Source organism: Gymnoscopelus microlampas (assembly GCF_963454915.1).
Source record: "Gymnoscopelus microlampas genome assembly, chromosome: 10".
In the NCBI taxonomy this organism is placed as follows: Eukaryota; Metazoa; Chordata; class Actinopteri; order Myctophiformes; family Myctophidae; genus Gymnoscopelus; species Gymnoscopelus microlampas.
The window spans coordinates 51,183,786-51,199,145 of record NC_139947.1 but is presented as its reverse complement, the minus strand read 5'-3'; the positions used below and the strand labels follow the sequence as shown (position 1 = coordinate 51,199,145).

Genomic DNA, 15,360 nt, shown 5'->3' with positions numbered 1-15,360 from the left:
TGATTGCACGGTGCAACAGGCCTCAGCAAAGTAACTGCTGAAATTAACCCATTAAGACCCCGGGGCCGATTCGTCTTCTACATCCTAACAGTTTTCTGAAAAACTCATGTTGCTATATATATATCAGTGGTGCTCAAAACATTTCCATGTCAAGGACCCCCCAAATTATATGTGTTTGGCTGTCGACCCCTCAAAATATGTTGTTCCAGGGACCTCCAAGAAGCAAAGATTAGAGTAAAAAATGCTTTAAAAAATACATATATTCAAAGATTTGCACACATTTCACGATTTGTCAAGAATAGCAGATCTACAAGCTCACAGCGCGGTACGAAGTGACGCTCTATGAGCTTGTATATCTGCTATATTTTAATCTCTCAAGAACAGATTCTGCTCTCCGCTTGAATCTGTCGGGGGGGGGGTTCGTCATAACGTGTACGCATTGGCTACAAGTGGGCGTGCCTTCAGATCAGGAAGCAGGCCGCGTTTTACCCAATCGAATGTAGTGGGCGGGATTTACTGTCTGTGCTCTCGCTTCCCACTGAAAACAAACCGAAACTCATTTAACAATTGCGTCCGCGGAGCAGACAAAACCACGGAAAGATATTCACATTTTAACTTGCTCTTTCATCATAGAAACAAGTGGGCTTATAACCAAAACCATCCATGTTCTCTGGGAGAAGTGGTGTTAGTGTTCCGTGTAGAAATATTGTTATTGGGAATGAAAACATAGTCGCACCACCGGAAGTGGAGCGCTGAGGGCAGACCAAAAACCCCGGTTTCCTTGCGCACGGGTGCTCCGTTAAGCTCCCCCCAGAGCCAAGTGAAAGAGTAAAAAACAGCAGAGGGCGCTGTTTTTCCTTTTTATTTGGCTTTGGGTTCCCCAGATTGGCTATATTTTAATAGCCAAAGTATAAAATAAAACTTTGAGAACCAACATGCTTTATATATAGCTCAAATCTAAAATGACGACGGATGTTTGTCCCGGTCTTAATGGGTTAATGGCACAGAGATTTAACCCATTGAGACCTGAAGCCGATTCTACATGTCTCCTAAAACTCAACAGTATTCTGAAAAACGTATGTTTCTATATCAGTGGTGCTCAATCTTTTTCATGTCAAGGACCCCCAAAATGATATGTATTTGCCCGCGGACCCCCATCAAAATATCTTGTTCCAGGGACCCCCCAGAAGCAAAGATTTGAGTTAAAAATGTTCGCTTTAAAAATATATATATTCAAACATTTTCACAAATTTAGCAGATCTACAAGCTCGTAGCGCGGCACGCGGTGCCGCGCTATGAGCTTGTATATCTGCTATTTTTGAATAGCCCAAAGTGTAAAATAATGCTTTTTAGCTCAAATCTAAAAATGACACAGTTCCAGGTCTTAATGGGTTAATGGGTTCAACCTCAGCTAGAGATCCACTCTCTTCTCGGTCATTGCACTGTTTGCTGCAGCCATACTCGGAAAAAGTGCTTATTTCTGCAAAGGTCTCAAGCAAGGGTCCAACAAGGTATATAAGAAAAGAAGACGCAAAAGAGGAATATAGAAAATAGTTTGGAAAGTTTGAAAGAAAACCTTTTTTTTTTGTCTTGTTTTTGTTTGGTACCACTTGGCATGAGAGGGTTTTCTTTTTAGCTACTGTCTGTCTGCAAATCTCGGGGGAAATATTTAGCTAGCTTAGATTTGCTTCACGAATATAAAGTACATTTTCAAAAGATGAATTATAGGTAGAGCCATATGAAATCCGTGTTAACGGAATCGCGGACGGAATCGCGGAAATGACCAATAAAAATGGAATTGGAATAAAACACGGAATATTGCAGAATTTGGGGAAAAAAAAAAAATCGCGGTAAAATATTTTTTTTTATCGCGAATTTTTACAAATCCACGGGACACCACCATTTTGCATGGCCACATCCTACTTTATAAACAGTAAAATCCACGTAGAAATAGTCTTAGAAAGACGATAGAAACAATAATACATGCGCGACGCCATTTTGCGCATGCTCAGACCGAAGTCACCGAATTATTTTGGGAACATTTTTGCGTATAACACAACAAGGGCCATGTATGGACTGTTATATCTTGAACATTTATTCATTTCCACTTACCAGACACTTTTTTTTATGGTAAAAATGAGCATAAAAAGCAAAATACAGAATTCAGAAATATTAAAATGGAAAAAACAGAATTTGGGAAAAAATAAAACGGAATTGGGAAAAAAATAAAACGGATTTCATATGGCTCTAATTATAGGGAATTGATGTCCCAAGATGATGGCAAAGCAAGAAGTTGTGTTGTATTTTTTTTTCTCTTTTTTCCTAAACGCTGCTGGTTAACGGGGGTGGAGCTAATGTTATGATAAAAAATGATGGTTGTAACTGAAAAGGCGACGACAGTGAAATCATGATTCTATAGTTGCCTTTGGTCGGATAGTTGTCCATTAAACAGCGACAATGGAAACACAAAGATGTTAGGAAAGCAAATGTGGAGCTTTAACCCATTAAGACCTGGAACGCATTCGATTTCTCTGGCTATTCAAAAATAGCAGATATACAAGCTCATAGCGCGGCACCGAGTGCCGCGCTACGAGCTTGTAGATCTGCTATTTTTGAAAAATTGTGAAAAATATTTTTTCACATTTTTTTTTTCGAAAAATTGTTAGGATTTAGATTTTTTTAGACGCGGCCTCAGGTCTTAATGGGTTAACCACTTATAACCCTTTATACTTTTCGACAAGGGGTCCCTCCTGGGGGGTCTTGGCCCCCCCTCCTCCCCCCTCTACACCAAATCTCTTCGGCGAAAATAGCTGATCGGCTATTTCCGCAGAATGTTGGCATAATTACGACGTATCCGGGAATATCGACGCTAAGGGTTCAAGTGGTAAACTTTTGCAATAACGGGGAAAAAAAAAAAAACGGTTAAGCTGTCACTCATAATAAACCACTCCCGAACACGGTTTAGCTTACTGTGAGAACTCTGTATGAGAAAACACTTTTTTTCTTTGTTTGTTATCGTTTAGGAAAAAGCTTATCTGAAGTCTTCAAAAAGTTTGCCTTTGAATTCAGGCCATGAAAAATATGTAAGTAAAAAAAAAAAAAAACATCATAGGGTTCTGTATCGGCTTTCAATGTTTCTGCTTCCTTAATCTTTGACAGATAAAAATGTCTCAGTCTTAGAAAATATAGGGGGAGGGGTCGGGGGGGTCCAAGTGTGTTTGAATTCAGATTTCCGTTAACTTTTTTTAGTTTTCTTTTGTACCCACCAGCTTTACTTGTATAACGGTAGAAGAAGTGAGCTGAGCGCACAAGCAAGAAGACCCCCTCCTGCTGGGCCTGAGGAAGGGAGAAGCACCCCTCTCTCTCTCTTCTCGGTGGAGGGGTCCGCCTCACTGCAACTCAATGGAGGAGGAGTTCAACTCTGTGACAATGGGGGGGGGGGGGGTGGTTAATCAGTGAATCTCTGGCAGGCTTTTTTCCAGCGACAGGCCGTGCACCACATGTCCCTCTTCTCCATGCCGTACACCTTCCTGCACTTCTTGGCCTCTCCCCGCGGTTTCCTACAGGAGACCACAGGAGAACAACCACAGCGTTAGAGAACAACCACAGGAGAACAACCACAGGAGAACAACCACAGCGTTAGAGAACAACCACAGGAGAACAACCACAGCGTTAGAGAACAACCACAGGAGAACAACCACAGCGTTAGAGAACAACCACAGGAGAACAACCACAGCGTTAGAGAACAACCACAGGAGAACAACCACAGCGTTAGAGCGTTAGACGTTTTATGGTTCGCGAGTAAATATCCCCCCCCTTTTTTTGTACATTTAACCCATTAAGGCCTGAGGTTCCGATTCTACAAAATATCTTCTAAATCCTAACAGTTTAAAAAAAAAAACGTATGTTGCTATGTCAGGGGTTTTCAAACTTTTTCATGTCAAGGACCCCAAAATGCGGACCCCCATCTCAAAATATTTTGTTCCACATTTGAGTTACAAATGTTCGAAGATTTGCACATATTTTCACGATTTCTCAAAAATAGCAGATCTACAAGCTCGTAGAGCGGCACTTCACTGCCGCTAAAGGCCGCTACGCTATGCCCTGGGGCCGCTAAAGGCCGCTACGCTATGCCCTGGGGCCGCTAAAGGCCGCTACACTATGCCCCTGGGGCCAAGGAGTTTGTTTTTTTCTCCATTGAAAATACCACCATAGGTTCTCAATAGCATCGTGGCGTAAGAACTGTGTTCCAAAAATAAACACATGAGGCCAAGCAATTTTACTCATAAGGATATGAGGCATCAACTGACGGTGTAAAAGTACTAATTTATCCATTTTCTCCAAACATGGACGTTATGAAATGTAACTCAATATCATAAACGACACGTATTGTACCTGACAGAATCGCCGGGCTGATTTGTTTAACTCAAAGTAGCCGATGTGTGAAACCTGCGCGCAACTAAAGTATAACAAATCCACCCAACCCTAAACCTAACCTCTAGCAGTCTATTTCTCAAATTCTACTATACCTGTGGGGACATTTGAACCTCACAAGTAGTATAGTACAGTAATACACACACACACACACACACACACACACACACACACACACACACACACACACACACACACACACACACACACACACACACACACACACACACACACACACACACACACACACACACACACACACACACACACACAGAGTGCAACGTGTGTACCTGGTTCCCGGGGCAGGTTTGGGCACAGGGTTGATTAAAACGTGGTTCTTGATGGTGGCGGTGGTGTGTGTGATGGACGCTGGCTGTCTCTTTTCCCCGATGCTCACTGTCCGAACATGAGCCACCGGACCCTGGAGAGAGAGAGAGAGAGAGAGATAGAGAGAGAGAGAGAGAGAGAGAGAGAGAGAGAGAGAGAGAGAGAGAGAGAGAGAGAGAGAGAGAGAGAGAGAGAGAGAGAGAGAGAGAGAGAGAGATCACGATGCAACATGTTGTTAGCTTGTAGATCTATTCCTTTTGTCACGTGGCGTCCTGTACAAATTAGGCCACACAGGTATTTCACATAGTGTTGTTTTGGGACATGTTTTTTATGAACAAAATGTAAATCCAAACATTTTCCAAAGCATTTGATTAATTAAAAAAACCTTTTCCAGACCTGGAAAACAGTTTCCCGGAATTTCATGAACGTGGGAACACTGGGTTTATTATGTAAACGGGGCGCCATGCCATTTTAACCACCGACTTTAGGGATTGCGATAAGACGACCCTGTACCACGTCTTAAGCGCAAAAAGCTTTGGTTGTAGGCCAGAAGACACCAGTGTGTGAAGACATCACACGTGTGTTTTGGACCCGAGACATGATAATTAGACAGAGATTGTGGAAATCTCTCCTTTCAATGTGATGTTTCTGCAGCTCTTTTGATCTCGCCACTTACCGGAGGATAGCACTGTGTGTTGAGCACAGTGCACCCTGGTCTTAACACATTGCCTGCCAAGAACGCAGATATGCGTTCTATTATCAAATTATTATTTTTTTGAAAATTCCACAAGGGGCGCTCTTACACAGCTTAGCAATGATCCCTCGTCACTCAGAGAAGCAGTAGTCGGATGTGACGTCATTCCAAAAAAACAGACATCTGTCCGGCCCAACTATAGGATTTTTAGAAAAACACTCCTAACTCAGTTTCTTTTTTTGTGATGAAAACCACCCGTTTTCAACGGGCCATAGCCCCAAAATGGCTGTTCGCGGTTGGAATGTTATTGTCCCAGTGGATACACGGATCCCTCCGCCTACCCACGGCGGGGACTTTTTTTTTTCTCCAATCGTCTATTTAAGGTAATTACGCTGGCAACTGGATAAAAAAAAACAATGTTTAATATCAAGACGGGTAATGTGTTAAAGGGAATGGCAGCCGATACTCTGATTGGTTTGATTAACGTCAAACCACACCCATGAATTCAGGTGGTGTTTAGCGCCGAGGCGCCAATTACCGCCGTCAAAATAGGGCCATGAGAGAGAGAGTACAAAACCGACAGCAATGAAAGATAAAGCTCTAAAACCACAGAGGAAAAGGGAAGAGAAGAGAAGCGCGTGACTCACCGGAGGAGGGAGCCCTTTGAAAACGACAGGAGGGGAGGACTGCCAGGACACACTGATAGCAGTGCTCCCGTTCCCGGTGCCATTATTCACACTTCCAGTCGTTCCACTGTTCCCAGCAGCACTCCCACCAGTAGCACCACAGCCCACTGGGATACTCACTGGAGCAGTGGCCTGGAACAATACGCCACACACACACACACACACACACACACACACACACACACACACACACACACACACACACACACACACACACACACACACACACACACACACACACACACACACACACACACACACACACACACACACACACACACACACACAGCACAGCCCACACCGTGGGGCAAGACCAGAGAGAGAGAGAGAGAGAGAGAGTAAGTAAGAGTGAGGAAATGTGGAATAGAACCATAGCCTGGTATTAAACCATGGCGCCGGTTGCGTGAATTCACGTTATCATGTGTCTTCTGCAGACCGGTTAGTCTGAACCCAAGCCATTCACTTCCTGGTTAACTCATTTATTTAAAATCCTGTATCTCGGCTCCTGTGTACTTTTTTTTTTACCATGTACTTTTGGCGAAACATGCTATTTTCAACTGGGTAGAACAAGAGAACGGGAGGTCACGATGACTTATTTTTTTTCTTCTTCACGGACGCACAGTGAAACCCTCCGTGATTAGCAACCATCAGGGGATCCATCATACTGGAGATACATATTCTGTGGTTCTTGAAAACATTGTCAGAATGCTTAGTGCCAAGCCACGAGTTATTCCGAGTTTTTTATGAATGCCCTCAGTGCCAAGAACGAAAAATCCAGAGTTAAAAAAAAAAAAATATATATATATATATATATATATTTTTTTTTTTAAAGAATGTTCAGAACCCAAGATATTGTGATCCGAAGATTTGCTGCTCCATTCACTTCTTGTTTAACTTATTACTGAAAAAGGCTGTATCTCGGCTCCTGAGCACTTTTTGTTTACTTAAAAAAAAGAAAAGAAAATTGCTGGCAAAGTATGAACATATATTTTTTATTTCATTGGCACTGAGAGAGTTAAAAATGCTGGCAGAAGCAGCTACCTGCCAGCATTAGAAAGCCCCTGGCAGTGAATGTGTTAATGGGGTTTTTAAAAAAAACACAGCAACGTCCTCTAACCTGGTAGGCGTGGTCGGTCCGGATGTGGCAGAGGGTGGAGGGAGCCGATTGGCTGAGCAGGGTGGGGGCGGGGTGGTGATCCTGCGGCGCCCCCGCCCCCGCCGCCGGCTGCAGCGGCTGCGGCGCCGGCTGGCCGATCATGCTGATGTGCTCGGAGCGCGGGACGTTGGCGGGGAAGAAGGGGGGCGGGCCGGCCGTGGTGGGGGAGGTGGGCGTGAGGCTGGACAGACCCTCCGTCAGGCTGTCCATGTTCACCTCGATCTCGCTGTAGTAGAAGTCCTCCTCGCCGTCGCTGTAGTCCGAGTCGCTGTTACGTCTGCAACGGAAAAAAACACATATAACTATTAGGCCTTATTATTTAGACCCTCCTGATTATGCGGGCTAAAACTCTTGATTATGCGGGCTAAAACTCTTGATTATGCGGGCTAAAACTCTTGATTATGCGGGCTAAAACTCTTGATTATGCGGGCTAAAACTCTTGATTATGCGGGCTAAAACTCTTGATTATGCGGGCTAAAACTCTTGATTATGCAGGCTAAAACTCTTGATTATGCGGGCTAAAACTCTTGATTATGCGGGCTAAAACTCTTGATTATGCGGGCTAAAACTCTTGATTATGCGGGCTAAAACTCTTGATTATGCGGGCTAAAACTCTTGATTATGCGGGCTAAAACTCTTGATTATGCGGGCTAAAACTCTTGATTATGCGGGCTAAAACTCTTGATTATGCGGGCTAAAACTCTTGATTATGCGGGCTAAAACTCCTGATTATGCGGGCTAAAACTCCTGATTATGCAGGCTAAAACTCTTGATTATGCAGGCTAAAACTCTTGATTATGCGGGCTAAAACTCCTGATTATGCAGGCTAAAACTCTTGATTATGCGGGCTAAAACTCTTGATTATGCAGGCTAAAACTCCTGATTATGCAGGCTAAAACTCTTCATTATACGAGCTAAAACTCTTGATTATGCGGGCTAAAACTCTTGATTATGCAGGCTAAAACTCCTGATTATGCAGGCTAAAACTCTTCATTATACGAGCTAAAACTCTTGATTATGCGGGCTAAAACTCTTGATTATGCGGGCTAAAACTCCTGATTATACGGGCTAAAACTCCTGATTATGCGGGCTAAAACTCTTGATTATGCGGGCTAAAACTCTTGATTATGCAGGCTAAAACTCTTCATTATGCGGGGCTAAAACTCTTGATTATGCAGGCTAAAACTCCTGATTATGCAGGCTAAAACTCTTGATTATGCGGGCTAAAACTCTTGATTATGCGGGCTAAAACTCTTGATTATGCGGGCTAAAACTCTTGATTATGCGGGCTAAAACTCCTGATTATGCAGGCTAAAACTCCTGATTATGCAGGCTAAAACTCCTGATTATGCAGGCTAAAACTCTTGATTATGCGGGCTAAAACTCTTGATTATGCAGGCTAAAACTCCTGATTATGCAGGCTAAAACTCTTGATTATACGAGCTAAAACTCTTGATTATGCGGGCTAAAACTCTTGATTATGCGGGCTAAAACTCCTGATTATACGGGCTAAAACTCCTGATTATGCGGGCTAAAACTCTTGATTATGCAGGCTAAAACTCTTGATTATGCAGGCTAAAACTCTTCATTATACGAGCTAAAACTCTTGATTATGCGGGCTAAAACTCTTGATTATGCAGGCTAAAACTCCTGATTATGCAGGCTAAAACTCTTCATTATACGAGCTAAAACTCTTGATTATGCGGGCTAAAACTCTTGATTATGCGGGCTAAAACTCCTGATTATACGGGCTAAAACTCCTGATTATGCGGGCTAAAACTCTTGATTATGCGGGCTAAAACTCTTGATTATGCGGGCTAAAACTCTTGATTATGCGGGCTAAAACTCCTGATTATACGGGCTAAAACTCCTGATTATGCGGGCTAAAACTCTTGATTATGCAGGCTAAAACTCCTGATTATGCAGGCTAAAACTCTTCATTATACGAGCTAAAACTCTTGATTATGCGGGCTAAAACTCTTGATTATGCGGGCTAAAACTCCTGATTATACGGGCTAAAACTCCTGATTATGCGGGCTAAAACTCTTGATTATGCAGGCTAAAACTCTTCATTATGCGGGGCTAAAACTCTTGATTATGCAGGCTAAAACTCCTGATTATGCAGGCTAAAACTCTTGATTATGCGGGCTAAAACTCTTGATTATGCGGGCTAAAACTCTTGATTATGCGGGCTAAAACTCTTGATTATGCGGGCTAAAACTCCTGATTATGCAGGCTAAAACTCCTGATTATGCAGGCTAAAACTCTTGATTATGCAGGCTAAAACTCTTGATTATGCGGGCTAAAACTCCTGATTATGCAGGCTAAAACTCTTGATTATGCGGGCTAAAACTCTTGATTATGCAGGCTAAAACTCCTGATTATGCAGGCTAAAACTCTTGATTATACGAGCTAAAACTCTTGATTATGCGGGCTAAAACTCTTGATTATGCGGGCTAAAACTCCTGATTATACGGGCTAAAACTCCTGATTATGCGGGCTAAAACTCTTGATTATGCGGGCTAAAACTCTTGATTATGCGGGGCTAAAACTCTTGATTATGCGTGCTAAAACTCTTGATTATGCAGGCTAAAACTCTTCATTATGCGGGGCTAAAACTCTTGATTATGCGGGCTAAAACTCTTGATTATGCGTGCTAAAACTCTTGATTATGCGGGGCTAAAACTCTTGATTATGCGTGCTAAAACTCTTGATTATGCGGGCTAAAACTCTTGATTATGCGGGCTAAAACTCTTGATTATGCGGGCTAAAACTCTTGATTATGCGGGCTAAAACTCTTGATTATGCGAGCTAAAACTCTTGATTATGCGGGCTAAAACTCTTGATTATGCGGGGCTAAAACTCTTGATTATGCGGGCTAAAACTCTTGATTATACGGGCTAAAACTCTTGATTATGCGGGCTAAAACGCTGCGAGGCGTTGTGTGCTTGTAGATCTGCTATTTTCGGCAGAGAGATCTGGCGTAGGGGGAAAAAAGAGCAGACCAAGTACAGAGTGAAAGGTCTAGTTTACTCAGTATGGACGGTTTATGTGTTTAAAAGTCTGAAAACACACATTAACAGGAATCCAACACTGATGACAGTGCTGTCAAACAAGTCTATGAAGCTACCTATGAAATCTATGAAAAGATTATATTCTATACAATATATAATGGGGGTCCCTGCTTTATCTCTCTCTCTCAGCCAAGGGGTCCTTGGCCTGAAAACGTTGAAGACCCCTGTCCTAAGCCAATAATTTGATGTCCGGGTCATCGGTCAATAGGAGACTCAGTAGGACTCTTTGGGTCTCCGCCGCTCATCAAAGACCTTAAGAACCCTTATTTTAGACTTTTAATAAAGTAAAACAGTGTTTGCACTCTTGACTCACTAAAGCTAAAGCCAGGTGCAAGAAGCCAGTACAAAATGGCCAAAAATGGTCAGAAATAGCAAAAATATCAGATCTAAAAGTTGTGAGCTTAAAGGAGGAGCTCACCCAAAAAATGACTTATTTTCTATCAATTGCACACCCCATGAAGCCTTGAATTCATGGATTTATTTTCGTTTTTGTCTCATTCCTAAGCCAATAATTTTATGTCCGTGTGTATTTCCGGTAGGAGACACAAATAATCTACTTTGTGTCTCCTACCGGATACATTAGCCGGTAGGAGATGGGAATCAAATTATTAACTTAGGAATGCGACAAAAACAATAAAGAATCCACGGATTCAAGGCTTCATGGGGTGTGCAATTGATAGAAAATAAGTCATTTTTTGGGTGAACTACTCCTTTAATTTTTGCCAATTAAAAAAATAAATCTTCACAATATCAATATCACGGTATTTAGTCAAAAATATCGTATTTGATTTTGACAATATGTCCCAATCACAGCCCTGGATATTTACTCATACTGTACTAGAAACAGTTTGCTGTGGGGGAGTTGTTGCGTACTCTGAACAGCAGGGGGCAGTGAAAGCCAAGATATAACAGGCCAACTGGCCTGTGAAAAGAGGCCACTAACAGTTGGAACAGGTGGAGTATAATGGCACAGTAGGGTTCCATTTCTATTCTCTCATGGAATCTAGCTTCTAATACAAATACATTCACCATGCAGAAGGTACAAATGCCTGCAGTACCCTGGAAAACGTGCAAACTATACGGTACCTTTCAAATGTATTTCTGTCTTTCCTTCCACAAGGTATAGGAAGACACATCTCTGATTGTTATGTCTAGGTGAGCAGAACCTGCTGTGTAATTAGGCTTACTGGCTCAATTCTGGAGAATCTTTATGACATTTTAATGAGGAGAGGGGATTGCGGTGATGTGTGTGTGTGTGTGTGTGTGTGTGTGTGTGTGTTCACCCCAGACATGAGTCATTTGATCAGACTCTTTGAGACACACGCCCCTGATTCTGGTGACTGATATTGACCGTCTAAATGAATGGCTCTCAACCAGTGGTCCGGGGACCACCGGTGGTCCTTAAGGGGGGTTCGAGCCAGGTGGTCCCCAGCTAAATGATGGAGAGTTGGTAACCAAATGGACCCTTATAGAGCTTTAACTCTTGAGAGCGTAAAATGAAACCAAATGGACCCCTACGGGTCCATTTGGTTTCATTTTACGCTCTCAAGAGTAAAAAGTGTTGATGACCAGGTCATCGGTCAATAGGAGACTCAGTCTACTGAGACTGACTCCGCCGGTCATCAAATTATTGGCTCAGGAATGAGACAAAAACAAACAAAACGCTTCCATGAATTCAAGGCTTCATGGAGTGTGTAAATTGATGGAAAATAAATAAGTCATTATTTGGGTGAACTGCTCCTTTAAGTGAGCATCTGCTAGTCAGACCAACAGGCCGGTATTGCGTGCCATCACCACACTTCATGTTAACACAGTGCCAAGTGCGCGCGCACACACACACACACACACACACACACACACACACACACACACACACACACACACACACACACACACACACACACACACACACACACACACACACACACACACACACACACACGGTGACTGGTGTCTAAGGGGAAAATAAGCACTTGGGAGGTGAAGCAGGCTTTGTGACCCAGATCATGACTGAGTTTACAGCATCTGAACCACAGCTTCTGTAGGTTTAGTAGAATATAACCTCCTATCTCCATATTTTAACCTGTTGTGTTTTTTCATAAATGAACACCCTACTTGATCATACTACAGCGTCGCACAAAAACGTCAAAAGTAGCAGATCTACAAGCTCGAAACGCGGCGCGAAGCGACGCGTTTCGAGCTTGTAGATCTGCTACTTTTGCCGTTTTTTTTTTTATTTGAATCCTGAAAAGTAACAGTTTTGGACATATGAAAAAAACTGTTACTTTTCATGAAATGTAAAAAAAGAACCATGTGTTCCAATGGATCCATTGTAGTGATTATTTAGTCACAAGCTCTTATTAAAACGTTTCATTAGTTTAATATTTATACAACCCACAGACACACTGAGACACCATGACTTTACATTTTTTCAAAAATAGCAGATCTACAAGCTAGCTCACAACATGTTGCATTGCGACACGTTGTAGCGCCTATTTGCGCTATTTTGAAGCCTTTTTTGCAGTGTTGATTATATAAAATACAATTCCATTTAGTTTTAGTCATAGTCATCTGAAATGTTTTAGTTTTAGTCCAGTTTTAGTCGACTAAATCTACAGTTGATTTAAATCGACTATAATGTATGTTGGCAGTGCCTTGATGGCGTCGTAATGGCTGATTTTACACTTGGTTGCATGCTGAAAATAGCAGATCTACAAGCTCACAACGCGTCGCAGCGCGACGCGTTGTGAGCTTGTTGTGAGCTTGTTGTGAGCTTGTTGTGAGCTTGTTGTGAGCTTGTTGTGAGCTTGTTGTGAGCTTGTTGTGAGCTTGTTGTGAGCGTTGTGAGCTATTTTCAGAGCGCAACACCCGAGCGCAACCAAACATAAAATGACTTGTCTTTTACTTCTACTGGATCTCTTCTCCACTAGATCCCTCACTAACATTTTAGTCTAGTTTTTAGCGGTGCCAACCGCTCTACGTTTGACTCTGTCCGTATGAGCGTCCGTATGTTATGTCCGTCCGAGCACGAGATGAGCACGGCAAGAAGCAACACATACAAACACACGCACACACACACACACACACTGACTTGGAGATTGTCTATGCCATCTCTCCTCTCATTGGCCACACGTGCCACTGGTTATCAAACAGGGGTCCAGGGACCCCCAGCGTATGTTATGTCCGTCCGTCCGTATGAGCACGGGATGAGCACGGGATTTTAAACAGCTATAACTCCAGTTTGCAGCATGCCACCAAGTCCAAATATGGTATGTGGACTTAGACCACCAATAGGGACGAGCATGCATTGCTGAAGCCCCGCCCCCTCTGTCTTCCCATTGGCTGGCCTTTAAACAGCCATAACTCAAGTTCGCAGCATGCTACCAAGTACAATTTTGGTAAGTGGACTCAGACCACCAATAGGGACGAACTGAAATGAGTTAAGCCCCGCTCCAAAGGCACCGCTTCCTTCACACAGGGTGTGATTTTTATTTGTTGAAGAAATTGTCAACATATTTAGTCTTAGTTTTAGTCATCATAGTTTTGATTTCGTTTTTATTTAGTTTTCGTCAGTGAAAAAAGGTAGTCGACGATAATTTTTCATCATAGTTTTAGTCAACAAAATCAACACTGCTTTTTTGGTAGGATGAAGTAGGGCAATAGTTTACTACAAACATAACAAGTTGGAATACCCCACAGTGGTGATATGTTGTAGGTTAGTAGAATATATCCATCTGACATGGTGTTGAACATGTCACTCAACGGACATCTGGGGAAACGGAACGGATTTGGCGAATCTCCTGGGACAACCGGGACAGCTGGAGGGTTGTTAAGGGCCTGTGTGTGTGTGTGTGTGTGTGTGTGTGTGTGTGTGTGTGTGTGTGTGTGTGTGTGTGTGTGTGTGTGTGTGTGTGTGTGTGTGTGTGTGTGTGTGGGGGGGGGCTCACCCTAGGTGCACGGTGCGGACGTGTCTCTGGATCCCTGAGGAGGTGCTGAGGACCTTGTCACAGTTCTTCCATAAACACTTGAACATCACCTTCATGGAGTTCTGAAAACACACACCATCATCATCAAATCACCAACCACTGTTAAAACCACACTCAGCTCTAGACCCATTGAGGTCCTGAAGCCGATTCTACATGTCTCCTAAAGCTCAACCAGTTTTCTGAAAACTGTATGTTTCTTTATCAGTGGTGCTCAAACTTTTTCATGTCAAGGACCCCCAGATTTATAAGTATTTGACCACAGACCCCCATCAAAATATGTTGTTCAGGGACCCCCAGAAGCAAAGATTTGAGTTAAAAATGTTTGCTTTACCAATATATCATTTTCACGATTTTTCAAAAATAGCAGATATACAAGCTCATAGCGCGGCACTCGGTGCCGCGCTATGAGCTTGTAGATCTGCTATTTTTGAATAGCCCAAAGTGTAAAATAATGCTTTTTAGCTCAAATCTAAAAATGACACAGTTCCAATGGGTTAACCCTTTAACCACAGTGAACCACACTCAGCACTTTAACCCTGGCATCAACATTATTGTCACATTACATCACAGCTTTACAGGTGGAGAGAAGTGGGTGAAATTATTTTTGTTATTTTCAGAAAGAACAAGGAGAAAAAAACTGTAAACTGTAAAGATAATCATGTCTAGGAGAGAGAAAAAGAATCAAAATATATCTACCTATACACATAGCATAACCTGCAGGTACAGTATGTTATAAGGTGCATGAGGTTAGACATAAAGGTACATGATGTGGTCCTCATAACAGCATGTATGTAAATTAGATCATGCATTAATTAACCCATTAAGACCGATTATACAAAATGCCTTCTGAATCAGTAGTTCTCAAACTTGTTCGTGCATTTGGCCACGGACCCCCATCTGAAAGTGTTTTGTGCCAGGGACCCCCATCTGAAAGTGTTTTGTGCCAGGGACCCCCATCTGAAAGTGTTTTGTGCCAGGGACCCCCATCTGAAAGTGTTTTGTG

The 15,360-nt window shown here is 42.6% G+C and overlaps 1 protein-coding gene across 1 annotated transcript; it reads right to left on the bottom strand.

Moving 5' to 3' along the window:
- Window positions 1-2,799: 2,799 nt before the first annotated feature.
- On the bottom strand, window positions 2,800-14,415 carry slc2a4rg (SLC2A4 regulator). The gene is made up of 4 exons (XM_084068282.1): window positions 14,319-14,415; window positions 7,259-7,574; window positions 4,725-4,855; window positions 2,800-3,560 (listed from the first exon to the last, which is right to left on the bottom strand). Exons 1-4 carry the CDS (start codon window positions 14,411-14,413, stop codon window positions 3,449-3,451), a joined length of 654 nt encoding a protein of 217 aa, XP_083924408.1. The 5' UTR covers window positions 14,414-14,415; the 3' UTR covers window positions 2,800-3,448.
- Window positions 14,416-15,360: the final 945 nt, after the last annotated feature.

Coding starts and splice junctions, on each gene's coding strand:
- slc2a4rg (XM_084068282.1), bottom strand. CDS start 14,413: ATGAAGGTGATGTTCAAGTGTTTATGGAAGAACTGTGACAAGGTCCTC. Junction 4,856..7,258: donor GGACCGACCACGCCTACCAG/GTTAGAGGACGT, acceptor CTCTCTCTCCAG/GGTCCGGTGGCTCATGTTCG. Junction 3,561..4,724: donor AAACCTGCCCCGGGAACCAG/GTACACACGTTG, acceptor GGTCTCCTGTAG/GAAACCGCGGGGAGAGGCCA.